The 15,521-nt window shown below is 38.6% G+C and overlaps 1 protein-coding gene across 2 annotated transcripts in view; it reads right to left on the bottom strand.

Annotated features, from left to right (window-relative positions):
- The window catches only part of CNTNAP5 (contactin associated protein family member 5), an 881,311-nt gene that overhangs the window by 112,121 nt on the left and 753,669 nt on the right, over positions 1-15,521 (bottom strand). For both annotated transcript variants that reach the window (XR_009009129.1, XM_007169254.3), the window contains exons 18-19: positions 13,801-14,040; positions 5,170-5,394 (exon numbers count right to left, since the gene is read on the bottom strand). Coding sequence is in view for 1 of the 2 variants with exons in the window: in XM_007169254.3 (XP_007169316.3) it covers positions 5,170-5,394; positions 13,801-14,040 (465 nt within the window). In the remaining variant the exon portion in view is untranslated. The remainder of the gene's footprint in view (positions 1-5,169; positions 5,395-13,800; positions 14,041-15,521) is intronic.

Below are 15,521 nucleotides of genomic sequence, written 5' to 3' on the forward strand. Positions count from 1 at the left end.
GAGGAAAACATAGGCAGAACACTCTATGACATACATCACAGCAAGATTCTTTTTGACCCAGCTCCCAGAGAAATGGAAATAAGAACACAAATAAACAAATGGGACCTAATGAAACTGAAAAGCTTTTGCACAGCAAAGGAAACCATAAACAAGACCAAAAGACAACCCTCAGAATGGGAGAAAATATTTGCAAATGAAGCAACTGACAAAGGATTAATCTCCAAGATTTACAAGCAGCTCATGCAGCTCAATAACAAAAAAACGAACAACCCAATCCAAAAATGGGCAGAAGATCTAAATAGACATTTCTCCAAAGAAGATATACAGATGGCCTACAGACACATGAAAGAATGCTCAACATCATTAATCGTTAGAGAAATGCAAATCAAAACTACAATGAGATATCATCTCACACCGGTCAGAATGGCCATCATCAAAAAATCTAGAAACAATAAATGCTGGAGAGGGTGTGGAGGAAAGGGAACACTCTTGCACTGTTGGTGGGAATGTAAATTGATACAGCCACTATGGAGAACAGTATGGAGGTTCCTTAAAAAACTACAAATAGAACTACCATACGACCCAGCAATCCCACTACTGGGCATATACCCTGAGAAAACCATAGGTCAAAAAGAGTCATGTACCAAAATGTTCATTGCAGCTCTATTTACAATAGCCAGGACATGGAAGCAACCTAAATGTCCATCGACAGATGAATGGATAAAGAAGATGTGGCACATATATACAATGGAATATTACTCAGCCATAAAAAGAAATGAAATGGAGGTATTTGTAATGAGGTGGATGGAGTTAGAGTCTGTCATACAGAGTGAAGTAAGTCAGAAAGAGAAAAACAAATACAGTATGCTAACACATATATATGGAATCTAAGGGGAAAAAAAAAAAAAAGGCCATGAAGAACCTAGTGGCAAGACGGGAATAAAGACACAGACCTACTAGAGAATGGACTTGAGGATATGGGGAGGGGGTGGGGTGAGATGTGACAGGGTAAGAGAGTGTCATGGACATATATACACTACCAAATGTAAAATAGATAACTAGTGGGAAGCAGCCGCATAGCACAGGGAGATCAGCTCGGTGCTTTGTGGCCGCCTAGGGGGGTGGGATGGGGAGGGTGGGAGGGGGGGAGATGCAAGAGGGAAGAGAGATGGGAACGTATTGTATATGTGTAGCTGATTCACTTTGTTGTAGAGCGGAAGCTAACACACTATTGTGGGGCAATTATACTTCAATAAAGATGTTTGAAAAAAAAAAAAAATTTCTAGTTCCTTACAATTCAGTGTCCCCCATATTTTTCGCTGAGAATTAGGTCAGTGACCTAATACTATGAATGTACTGGGAACAAGTTGTAAGAATACCACTTCTTTTTTTTTTTTTTCCGGGAGAAATAAGATCATTTTTATTGGTATTATTGCTGTGGGCAAAATGAGGCTAATAATAAACGTCTGGGCCAGTGACTATTTGGGCTTACTACTTACAAAGTTGCAGTAATAATAATTGTGTACATATATATAGTATTTTCTAGTAGAAGCAGCACTTTTGCACATATTAACTCATCTTTCTTAATAACAGCTTTATGAAAGAGACAGGTATTATTCTCTGTGACTAAGTGAAGTCAGACAAAGAAAGACAAATATCATAGGATATCACTTATATGTGGAATTTAAAAGAATAATACAAATGAACTTATTTATAAAACAGAAACAGACTCACAGACTTAGAAAACAAACATATGGTTACCAAAGGGGAAAGGTCGGGGAGGAGGGATAACTTGGGAGGCTGGGATTAACACACACACACTACTATATATAAAATAGGTAAACAACAAGGACCTACTGTATAGTGCAGGGAACTATACTCAATACTCTATAGTAACTTATATGGGAAAAGAATCTGAAAAAGAACAGATATATGAGTATGTGTAACTAAATCAGTTTGCTGTACACCTGAAACTAACACAACACTGTAAATTAACTATACTCCAGCATAAAATAAAAAATTTTAAAAAAGAATACCACTTCTTAGTTCCTTATAGAAGCAGTTCTGAGTCTACAAATAAAGCCCTAGCAGAAAGAAATATAAATGTAAGATGACACAGGAAGGGAACAGAGAATCATGAAATCTAAGACTTGCCAAGAAACTAAGAGGTTATTTTTCTCTGCCATCCACTGCTGGAATTCTTATTATGGTTTCTCCAACAAATCATCATGCAATTATTATTCGAAGACCTCCAATGACAAGGAATTCACTGTCGCACAAGGCATTTTACTCTACCGTTGTAATCTCTGAATTCCTAGGAGATTCATCCTTAAAGTTAGGCAAAATCTAACTTCTAGTTAGATTGCTTGAGAAATCTGGGCAACTGGATTCCCTCATGTATTTACATTATCTTTCAAAAAGTTTAAGGTAGTGTCTGAGTCTCTCTTTTTCCTGATTGTGTTGAGAGAGCACAGTATCCTGTATCCTGCTTACTTTTGTCGGTCTCCTGATCCTGTGCAGGGGGACTAATGACCAGAGAATCAATGACCCAGAGAATCAATAGAAGAATGAGTGAATGAGCACTTATCTTAGTTGTGTCTCTGTAGGAGAGAGAGATGGTAGAAAAAGTCCAGCATCCTCAGTCACTGAGTCCCCCAGCACTACCTACTACAACAAGAGGTCCCTAGAGCAATCGTGTTGGGGCGAGGTGGGCGGGGATAGTGATTCTCTGAGATTGAGTAAGGGGATGCGGGACACCCCATTATTAACCACAGCTTGGACACCCATTTCCTGTATCTTAGACTGAGCTGCAAGGCCTGTACTTTTACACTAGCCCTGAGATCTAAGCTTAAACCAAGAAACAAGGCACAAGTATCTCCTTGCTTCCTGCATTTAGCCAGGGTTTACAACATGTAAATGCCTATGGGGTCAGGTAGAGCCTTCAATGAAGTGAGGCTTTAGAGTATAAGGAAATAAAGGTTAAGGCAGAATTCAAGAATGCCTTCCCAACCAGCAAGGACCTACTGTGTAGCACAGGGAACTATACTCAATATTTTGTAATAGGCTATAAGGGAAAAGAATCTGAAAAAAAAAAAGATATATATGTATGTATAACTGAATCACTTTGCTGGACACCTGAAACTAACAAAATATTGTAAATCAACTCTACTTCAATTAAAAAAAAGAAAAGAATGTCTTCCCAATTAAAGTTATTTAAGATATGCTGTCTTTCAAAAAATAACACTCTTAGTTTACCCCTTATGGTCAAGAATACCTACTAGACTTGGGGAGGGAAGACTGAATCCCAGCTCTCTCCTTACTTGCTGTGGGATTTTAAGTGAGTTATTTAATGTCTGTCTATATGCCTTAGATTCTACAACTCTAAGATATTGATTCTATTAATACCAGTAATCACACAGGATTATTGTGAGGCTTAAGTGCTCTGTACTAATTAGAATAGTGCCCAGCATAGAGTTGAATATCTATATTATAATAGACTATATGGAATAATATATATGTAATCTGGTATAGTTATTTTTGTTACACAGTCTGTAACCATAAGCATGATCCTGCAGAACCGCACCCAAAAGGTGCTTTCGGGGAAATCTGGCATCTCAGTGCTCTGTAACCATCTGACTATAATCCAGTCCCAACAGAGCAGGATGATCTAGTTTAGAGGAAAGATTGCTGGGCTGACTATCTAGAGACCTGGCATCTGGCCCTAGCTGTGTCATGAATTAGCTGGCTGGCCTAGGTTAATCAGTTAATCCATGCTTCAGTGCCCTCAGCCAGCCTTATTGACCTTACAGAGACATTTTAGGGGCAAGAGTTAAAAACTGACATGTTGCTATAATGGTCCTAATCATAAAGAGTTCTGCTGATAAATTAGAGGTCTTAATAACCCATAAGGTTTTCCTTTTCTCTTGCAGAGTCTTTCAAGACCAGACAGTCTTGGATGACCATTCATTATCCTAGTTTCTCTATCTCCTTTTTTTCTTCCCTTCCATGTTGCTTTTAGGATGAATGAATCCTTTAGAGTTAGCCATTGTTATTATTATTGTAAATCAGGCCCGATTCAACCCACAGGTCCACCAGTTTTGAACCTTGCTTGAGGCCCACATATCATTCTTCATTATCTGGTTCATACCTAGTTGGAAAACAAGATGACACGAGGAAGAATAAACCCAAGTAAAAGTAGAGCAAGAGAAATTTCTAAAGTTTCCACATAAGGTCTAGAGAGGGCAGAGTATGTGCTGTATATCCCCAGTTTCCTGTATGCTTCCCCCCAGCTCCATAGTCCATCCTTGTGGTGGCTGGTTCAAAAGCCCAAACTCATCTCATTATACAGCAAGTTACAAGAGGGGAAAAGAAATTCTCGATCATAGGAAAGTGTTCTTTGAGACCATACTACAGGGATGTCCACATCTGCCCTCTTCGCCTGTTCCAACTGTTCTCTAGGAGTTCGATCTGAGTGTCCTTGGTCATGACTACATAAACTGTCCTCATCACTGCAGGGTAGAATTAAGTAGGGTGAGGAGCAAACCTGGCTTCTGCGAACAGCCATCAAAACTGATGTCCTTCAGCGGTCCTCCTTGTACTCATTGGGCTCTAGCCCCTTTGTCATTCTAATCTTCACATATTTCCTTTTGTCCACATTCTTTCCAAAATCTGATTCTCAGCACCCAGCCCCATACTTCACAAGGTTATGACTCACACATACTACTTCTCTCTAAGACCTAGGCAGTCAGCTTTTATTAATACAGCCTGCATTTATGCCAGTTGTTTTAACAGTCCTCAGTAAAGGATCCTGCAGCAAAGACGACAGGATATATGTGACGAGTGTCGTTCTGAAATTCAGATACGCTGATGATCTTCTCCTTTACACTTAATGGATTCCAGCACAGAATAAATAATAAAGAATGACTGCTACACAGTTGAAGCAAATTAAAGTCAATGTATTCGAGACTTCAGCAGTGAATTGACACGGCTCCTGAATACCAATTGCAACTCATAAAGGAAAAGCACAATCAAAGGTTGGCCTGGAGATCTGGAAAGACACTGCCCAGGTGGGACCACATTAAGTTGAAATTATGCAGAGTTCTGGAGGGCATGTACTGGCCCTCCAGCACAGAATAACACTCCATCAGGCTTCATGCCAACAGAACTCACCATTCTTGCAGAGCAGGACAGCCAGGTAGCCCTGAGAAGAAGAGTTGATACAGAGCAGGAGACTGGGTGCCTGGGCTGTCACAAAGCTCAATGCAATGTTTTCTTTGGATGGGGTTGCATCTGCATAAATCGCTGAGGAAGAGAGGCTTATATTCTTGGTCACCGGGTAGGGTTCTTGAAACATGTACGTCACTGAAGTGCCAGCCTCAAAGACAGCAGAAACCTCTGCAAAATATCAGAGGGGAAAGCACACATTAAAACATTTGGTCGAGTATTCAGGAGAGCCATAATTGCTTGTTTATTGTTTCCTATGCATGGGTCACTGTGTGAGAGTTTTTACATGAAGTATAGAATATGCTTCCCACAATAATTTTGAAGTGGCAGAAATCACCATTTCTATTTACAAATGAAAAGCATGAGGCTTGCCGGGGGTTAAGCACCTTGAACAAGGTTGTGTGGCTAGAAGAGAGAGCTCAGATTTGCACTGTGAAATGTAGGACCGGTTTCACGTGTATCTGCGGAATAACTACCACGTGCCCGGCTGATTTCTCGAGAAGCAAAGAGGAGATGTCCCGGCCTCCTGCATAGTAGAGAGAAATTGCACCAGGATTATCTTACTTTCAAAACTGAAATCCTAACAATTCTGGTTTATGTTTTTCTCGTGGGTCAGGGGGGTGTTGAGTGGGCTCAAAACTACTGAGAGTAGTACATTGGGAAAGAAAGCAGTTCTCTACGGTGTTGGGTAAAGTGTGAGGACCCGTGGAAATGGAGGAGAGGAAATCTGTGGAAAGAGTAGGAAAGGCATAGTATCCAATTCCTGGACTCAATTATTTTATTTTAATTTTTTTTTATTTGAAGGATCCTTGATTTACAGTATTTTGTTAGTTTCAGGTGTACAGCACAGTGATTCAATTTTACATAATATGTATCTATTCTTTTTCAGATTCTTTTCCCTTATAGGTTATTACAAAATATTGAGTATAGTTCCCTGTGCTATACAGTAGGTTCTTGTTGGTTATCTCTTTTATATATAGTAGTGTGTTTAGGTTAACCCCCGAATCCTAATTTATCTCTTCCCCCTTTCCCCTTTGGACTCAATTATTTTAAATATCTAGGGAATTGGTTTTCAATTCCAAAAAAGAGCAAAGACTTTGGCAAATAGGCATTCCCGTGGGAAACAATTCCTACAGCAAAACATAGAGGATATAGATCTGCCATCACCATTGGGAAGGGAAGCCTCTACAGACTGATGACATGCAATTAGCAGGAGCGGGAATCACCCAATCCTCCCTGTATAATATCTTCACTCTAACTGCTATCATTTTGGTTCAGTAGAATCAGCAAGGATCCAGTTTCACCACTGGATCTGAAGGCTCCTTTGATTTCATACTAGCTGTGTGGTTCCAGGCAAGTTAGTCAAACCCATGGAGATGGTTTTCTCATCCGGCAAATGGGAAACATAACACCTCCCTCAACAATATTTCTGGGCAGATAAACGAGAGGATATGTTAAAGCTCTTAAGAGAGTTACCACCATAGTTTAAACTCACAGACTCTCCATAGTAGAAGAGAATTTAACCTCAACCCATACTAATGCCCGTCATAAAATATATCTGTTTAATGACTGCACATGCATCCAAGTGCTGGGATATTTTCTTCTTTGAATCAAGGCCGCTCTTAAGTTTATTTTCAATTTTATCTCTACACAGTATCAGGGTATGGAGCAAAGGTTCCTCGGTAGAACAACAGAGCTTGGATCTGCAACAAACCTCTGCTATGAAAACAGCACATTAGACATGAATCTAGTTTTTTTCTTTTTTTTTAACTGAAGTATAGTTGACTTACAATGTTGTATTGGTTTCAGGTGTACAGCAATGTGATTCAGTTATACATACATATATATTTATTCTTTACAGATTCTTTTCCCTTATTACAAAATATTGAGTATAGTTCCTTGTGCTATACAATAGGTCTTTGTTGGTTAAAAAACACATGAATCTATATTGACATAATTAATTTCTCTTTTTCCTGAATGATAGATTGAGTATCCGCAATTCCCCATGAAGTTCTCTGATTGAGTTGGTGGCACTTAGAACATAATCAAACCTGGCTTTTGCTTCCTAATTCCATTGCAAATTTGTTCTACCTTTGTGAAAATTCTGTAACAGCCTGTCACAGTGCCAAAAAAATTAAAGTTGCATATTTATGCATATTGCTTAGCAGACTGGGAATACCAGTTCCTTTTCACTAAAGATTCAGAGAAAGTGTTCTGCATTTTGCATGCAGGTTAGAAAGTCATTGGTCCTCCTGATTACAGAGATCTGTGCAGAAACGGGTGACAGGAGGGTTCTAGTTGATCATCAGCTGGATTCAAGCACTTTTCTCAAGTGAATTTCCTTGGGGACATTTGGTCTGCATTTTGAGCTACTATCTCCTAGTTAACAGAGTAATGGCTTTTATGGGATGTTCATGTGTGTGTTCAAATGTAAGTATAATTCAGATCATTCTGTCATGAATAGTATATTAGATACAGGCATTCATATTACGTTTTTCCCTTATACTTAAGATAGGAAATTAAAATGAAAAGCACTTTTTAAACTAGAGCTGTCCTACCAAATTCTGTCTTCCCTCCTCCCCAGCCCCAGTTGTATTTTTATTTATTTAGATATTGTGAATTTCAACCTAAAACTAAATTCAGCAAAACACCTGGCTTTGATTATTCTCTCAGTTTATTTTCTTTTATAATCTAAGAGTTTGAGCTCTCTGATCATATTTAAGCTCTCTGATTGATTTATCTGAACATCTGAAACCACTGGGCTAAATGAAAGAAGAATCTTTACTTGAAGGTGACTATTACCAACGACCATCATGCTACTCTAGGGCCATGATAACCAATATTAGCAACATCCTTTGAGTATCTACCTGGTGGGAGAAACTGTGCTGATTAGATTCTGAGAAGACAGGACACACATGAAAAGAAATAAGACCGATGGAAGGTGGCCTTGGATGTGATGTGTGAATGACAGAGACATCGAGTCCCAGAGTTGAATGCCTCTGTGGGCGGGAGCAGCATGAGAAGACCTGAAAGAGGAGCTTGGTATTGACTAGGCCTTAAAGTGTGTAATGAACTCAGAGCAGATGCTAGGAGTCAGAGTGGTGCTGGAGAGGATGTGTATCTCCCACTCAGCCTTGGAGTCAGACTGACATGGGCCTGGACCCTGTCTGTGCCCTCCTCCTGTTTTCTCATGAGATCCCATCAACTGCTGGCTATTCATACACAAACAGGGGTGAATTCAATCTCGTGGCGGGCAGATGGGTTGGAAGAGAGGATGTAAAGGGACAGCACATAGTAGGAACTCAATAAACAAGAGCTGGTCTTAATAATAGTAATAGAAATAGATTTAGAATTAGAATAAGTATAAAGACCAGGCCTTAATGAATAGGCTAGCGGTTCCATATAAACCAGTCAGGCTGTAAGTAATTTAGAATAACTTCAAACAAACTGAAAATAAATGAAAGAAATGGGAATTTGAATGCTGAGTGGATATTTCATATTATTAAAAAGTTATTAAAATTTTCTTACTATAACAGTCCTGTGGATACATATTTTTATGACACCTTTTAACAATACATATTGCAGTATTTATAGAACTGATGTGATATCTGGAATTTGCTTCAAAATAATAAAATTCCCTGGCTGGTCCAGTGATTAAGAATCCACCTTCCAATGCAGGGGATGCGGGTTCGATCCCTGGCTGGGGAACTAAGATTCCACATTCTGTGGGGCAAGTAACTACTGAGCCCACACACTCTGGAGCCCGCATGCCACAACTAGAGGGAAGCCCGCACGCCACAATGAAGAGCCCACGTGCTACAACTAAGACCAGACACAGCCAAATAAATAAATAAATAAATAAATAAATAAATACAATAATAATAGGAGGAGGGATGTTAGGCTATAGACGAAATAAAAATGATCATGAGTTAATAGTTGTTGAAGCTAAATAATGGATGCATGAGGGTTCTGAAACCCTTCTCTCTACTATAGTGCATAACTGAATTTTTCTGTAATAAAAAGTAAAAAAAAATAATATAAGTTGGCAGGAAGGTATATATTATAGAATTTTTTCAACAGGTTTTTGGCAATTGCTAAATTACCTAAATATGTATACTATTTTTTCACTGAAATTCCATTATTAAGGGAATAATCAATACATGTGTTTATCACAGCATTATTTATGTGCAAAATTTGGGGCAATCTAAAATTCCAAAACAATAGTAAGAGCATTTACTGAGACTTTATAGGCCAGGCATTATCTCAATTGCTATGTGAAGTGCTCGTTAAATTTCCATCACAATCTTTCATGAAGAATTCCTGAATTTTCCACATTTTACAGACGAGAAAACCAAGGAATCGTGAGGTTGAATTACATAACCAGTGCCACACAGTGTAGACTGTAGATGAGTCAGAATCTGAACACAGGCAGGACTGGTACCAGAGTTCTACTGCTGCTACGCTAAAATGCTCTGTGATAAAATAGGTCAAATACACAGAAGCAATTCCACCAGATGGAATATATTGCAATCATTAAAACTGATGAATTATATAGGAATGCCTATGAAATGAAATAAAGAAAATTCAGAATATAAAATGGAATGGACAGAATTATCTCAGCTACACTAAATGCAAAGAAAAGAGCTACAAGAAAATCATACCTCCTTTTTAACAGTTGTCTTTGAATGATGAGCTTGGTTTTTATTTTTCTAGATTTCCAGATGTATTTTCAAATAGAATTCCAAATATATTACTTAGAGTTTTTAATTCAGAAAATTTTAATGACTGTCATACCTAGACACTTCAGACAGTGGTTGGGGTAGAGGTGGGCTACAGACAAGTACACAGATGGTACTGGAACAACTGAATAGTCACAAGCAAAAGAATAAAGTAGGACCCCTACCTTACACCATATACAGAAATTAACTCAAAATTTATCAAAGACTACATGTAAGACCTAAAACTACAAAACACTTAGAAGAAAACATAGACATAAATCTTCCTGACATTGGATTAGACAATGGTTTCATAGATATAACACCAAAACACCAGCAACAACAACAAAAAATAGATAAATTGGACTTGTAAAAATTAAAAATTTTGTGCTTCAAAGATATTGTCAAGCAAGTGAAAAGGGGAGAAACATTTTGCAAATCATATACCTATTATGAGAGTTATGTTCAGAATATAAAAAAAATCCTACAACCAAACAATAAAAAGAAAAATAACCCAGTTTAAAAATGGGTTATAGATTTGAACAGACATGCAAATAAGATGCACACTTGGCCAATAAGTACATGAAACAGTGTTTGACATTATCAGTCATTAAAAAATGCAAGTCAAAATTACAATGTGATATATTCTTTCACACATTCACAGCAGAATGTGTCTTATGGAAAAGATAGTAACAAGTGTTGGTGAAGATGTGGAGAAATTGGAATAGTCATACATGGCTGGTAAGAATGTAAAATGGAGAGGTTACTTTGAAAACAGTTTGGCAGTTCCTCAAAAAGTTAGACCACATGTAATTACTATACGACTCAGCAATCCCATCTGTAGGTATATACCCAAGGGAACATAAAACATAAGTTCATACAAAAAATGTACATGAATGTGAATAGCAGCATTATTCATAATAGCCAAAATAAATGGAAACATCCCATGTCCATCGCCTAATGAATGGATAAACGAAACGTGGCTCATCCACACGATGGAATACTCTTTTGGAAATAAAAGGAAGTAAAGCACTGAAAAATCCACAGCATAGATGAACATTGAAAACATTATGCTAAGTGAGAGAAACCAGACACAAAAAGGCCACTTATTGTATGATTCTATAGATTTTCTGAAATATCCAGAATAGGCAATTCCTAGCGACAGAAAGTTAGATGAATGGTTTCCAGGGACTGGGAGAAAGGTGAATGGCTCCTACGGGGTATGAGATTCCTTTTAGGGATGATGAAAACATTCTAATATTATGGAGTGGTGATGGTGGTGCAACTTTGTGAATATAGTAAAAACCCCTGAATTGTACTGTTGAAAAGGGTGAATTTGGGATATGTAAATTACATCCAAAAATAAAAAAAAGAGAAACACATACACAAAACAATAACAAAAAAAACCCTACATATTTGAATCCTATTAACACATTCCTGTACAGGAATTAGGGTCAAAAATTAGGGTCAAAAACAGGAAAAAGGAATCAAAAAATGCTGGATGAACCTCCAGCTCTGACATTTACTAGCAGTCACTAAACCAGTGTGATGGTCAGTATTTTTATGTGTTAAATGCAAATATTGCTTCTTCCCTCCTAGCCTGGGGATAAGGACTAAATGTTGCAGTCAATAACTGCTAGCTAGTTTGTGATTACCATTCCTTTGTATCCCACTCAGAAACAGAAAATGGGTCAATAGACAGTGGTTCTAGACCAGTCATTGGTCATGGACAAATGTCCTTAATTCTACACCAGATACTTCCGGGATTGGCAGCCCCTAAAATATATATGCCATGGAAAGTTAACATAAAAGACTCCCCTAACAGAGAACAGCTTTATCCAGGACCATCTTGGAGCTAAGGGCTCCCATTTGAGTCCCAAGCCACACTTCCCAGACCCAATCGGCATTGCTCAAAGATGCATTTAAAACGCTCATCTCACATACTTTGCAACTGCTGAATATAAAGGGAATCATTTCCTTAGATTTATGAGATGGGGGAAAAGTTCACAGTGAAATATGAAGGAAACTGAAAAGGCTAAGCAAATATCTGTCAAACTAAAACATGGGAAGAGAGCACAGCAGATATCTCAAGAAATACAGTCAAAAGATGCAGTGGCATGGGCAGAAGATAATGAATAGGAATTGTTTCAGAGAAAGGAACCAATGGGAAATTAGGTTCAATTTAGAGCAAGATGATCTATGAGATGTTTGAATAATGTCTCTGGAGAAATACAGAGAGGTCTACTGTTTTTCTTTATTTTTTTTCCCAAACAGACACTGGGTATAGATCTTGTAAAATAATGCTAGTATATTTTAGGGACTGGGTTTGGTGGTGTTTATTCTGCATTTGCTTCTTCTACCCTGTGGGGCCAGTCTAAGGGTGGCATTCAAAATTTCAGGGGAAGTTATTCCAGAGACTTCCACCAGGGTGAAAATGCAGGAGCACTTTGTTTTAGCTCACAGGAAGAGCCTACTGGGGTGGGATCTCTTTTATTTTGAACTCCCATGTAGGACCGACACTCTGTTGGCCCTATAATTTCTACCATTAATTTTCTCCTGAGGTGCTCAATGCTTCCCAGCAATAACAAGCAAGTAATTCAAACTAACTGGGGAGGAGGGCAGTGTCAATGAATGAAGAGCTTAAATTATAGTCCTTCAAAGAGAACACTGGGTGCTTTTTCCCCTGCTGTCTTTAACTTCCAAGAGTAAGTTGAATGAAAATAAAGCATTGTTTGTTAGGGGTGCGCTTGAAAAATGTGTTTTCATGAACTGACAAGAATTATTTGTAATTGCCATCATTGTCTGTATGTAAATGGTGTTTCAAAGTGATTAAAACATTTTATTTTAATAGTTTAAATGCTTCTCTTGAAATATTGTTTACGTTCTTGGTCAACAAACTTTTTTTCCATCAATAAAATAAACTTTAAAAGATTCTGCGAAGATTGATAGTAGACCAAATCTTTTGTCCTTCTAGTTGAAAAATACTAAGTATGGATACTGAATAATGAGTTTTTATAGTTTGTAGTTATTTTTAATTGCTCCAGAGAATTTACACCATAACCATCATTCCTTGTTTAAGGTGTATATCCAACATATTTAGCTCTTATCAATGAAATGAATTCATAAGATTAGGAGGATGTGTGGAAAGGCACTGGGGCAGGGATTTTTTTTCTTTTTCTTTTTGGCCGCACGGCGCAGCATGTGGGATCTTAGTTCCCCGACCAGGGATGGAACGTGTGCCCCCTGCATTGGAAGTGTGGAGTCTTAACCACTGGTCCACCAGGGAAGTCCCTGGGGCAGGGATTTTGACTCTTGTGCTCTATTCTCAGCCTCCTGAGGAACTAAATGTGAATCTTCGGGCAAGACTTTTAAAGCCTCAGACCCCGACTCATGTCATCTGCAGAACAGGGAGATTTTACTAAATACATGATATGGATTTTACTAACTCACCTACACTCTCCGTATTGTAAAATGATTTACAATGGCTCCAAGGTCTCTAAGGACTTTCCAGGGCTAGATTCTATGATTCTTTGATTACATTTGTGGACGGAGAAATTGGAATTGGAAAGGTTAGTACAACAGAAATGACAGTCCACCTCTCCCGGGGCTCAACTGGCTCTAGGCCACGTCAGGTGTGTTTTTCTGCCCCTATCCATCCAGTTCAACTGGACTGCCAGTATCCACACACAAGAAGAATGAGTAATTATGTTAAGGAGCTATGCAGAGTCTCTAAAGAGAGGGAAACTGAGGAAGAGTAAATGATTGTTTGAGGACTGTCTAGGGCATGGGTTTCCTATGACTTAACTACAACCTGTAGGCACTAAAACACAGCACATGGGGAAAACGTAAGTTTCTATTGTACCTTTTCTGCAAAAGGGCCCTTCGTATGGCGAATTGGTGCAGTCGCAGAAGTATCCACTGTGCTTCTCCACACACTTGCCCCCGTTGTGGCAGATGTGGCCGTAACTGCTGCAATGGCCCGGGCATCCGGGCCGGACTCCAGACGTGACCTTTGCCCTCTCCTCCAGGTCCAGTTTCTGCCCATTCAAGTGTAAGGAGCGTATGCATCCTAGGAAGCCTTTCTGTCTTGATGATGTTCCCCCTGTGCAGTGAAAAATAAAAGGAAAAAATATATAGAAGGTACAGGGTTCACATTTTTGAGGTTTAATATCAGCACTGGTGATAGTTAATTATTGTGCTGTTGGCATCCTGTGTTGAGCTTTTCTATTAGTTTCCGGTGAGAATTAGGAATTCAAAGAACCTGGGGAAAAGGCATGTGTTTCCTGGCTGGAAAATGAACTCCCCCACTCAAAAAATAAACAAATAAAAGACTGTGGTTCATGTGGAATCCTGTACTTGACATATTTAAGATACAAAACTTCAGATGGCCCCATTCCTTGCAAATAAAATAAAATGTGCTCTTTGTCTACAGCAGACATTTATCTGAAGGTGAATGCACAGAGTGGGATTGCCCCTCTGGTGAAGTTAGAAGCAAGCTAGGTTAGGTGCACTGAGTTAGAAAAGGCAATGAGTGTTGTAAAGCTTATGCAGCAGAGTGTCGTGTACTATGAAGAGGTGTATGTTAGGACCGGACAGACATGGTGTCAAACTCCACGCCAGTAGCCCATTAGACATAATGACCACTGGATCCCCTAAGCCTCAGCTCCTTGATCTGTAAAATAAGAATCAGTCTATTTCATGTGTTCATGGTAAGGCTTAGTAATCACTGGTCTTCACTAGCCCTTCTCTTGAGCCCTCAAAATGGCTAGAACTAGTAGGTTGTATATATATACATACTATTGATTACCCCCAAATGATTATTTAGAAAATAAATTTTTCCTTCTGGAATACAGAATAGAATTGCAACCCAACTTTCTGCTGAGGGTATATCTTGAAGGTTTCAGCGAGATTCACAATGCTTGTTGCAAATTATTTAAGAACAGAGGAGATTCAAAGTGACAGAGTGTTTTGTTACTGTTGGAAACCTAGAATCCTACCAACCTAAATCAGAGGATATTAGAAAAACGTGTAAGGAGAGACAACACACCAAGAAATAAGCCAAATTCCAATACCATATTGATTTGGTGTTGGGAATTCTGGGAGCTCCCAGAGAAGACGCAGGGCCAGCCTGCCCTTACAAAACACAAATTCTAATTGAAATGCAATGCTTTGGCCTCAGGTCCATTCAAGTGGATAAATGGAGGACACACTCAAGTCTTCAAGGTCTACAGAGTGTTCTAACAGAAAGGAGAAGGTGTTAGAAAACAAGGGCAGTCAATATTATGACATAATAGGAGTGTGTTTCGTGTTTGGTAATTGCAATCATTGCTTTTGTTGTGGTCATCCATTTACAATGCTTGGTGTCAATTTATTTATCTCTTGTAAAAATAAATTACAGTGTGTGTGTGTGCATGTGTGGAAAAAAAAAGTAAATAAATAAAAAATAAAAATAGCAAAAAAAAGAAAACAAGGGCAGTATTGATGTGTCATTTGTTTACTGTACATATCTCTCATTTCTGAGCCTCATTTACGTGGAATCCCTCATGCTACAATTTTATTAAAACTTGGTCTTGCAAATGACCA

Source organism: Balaenoptera acutorostrata, chromosome 8 (genome assembly GCF_949987535.1).
Source record: "Balaenoptera acutorostrata chromosome 8, mBalAcu1.1, whole genome shotgun sequence".
NCBI lineage: Eukaryota > Metazoa > Chordata > Mammalia > Artiodactyla > Balaenopteridae > Balaenoptera > Balaenoptera acutorostrata.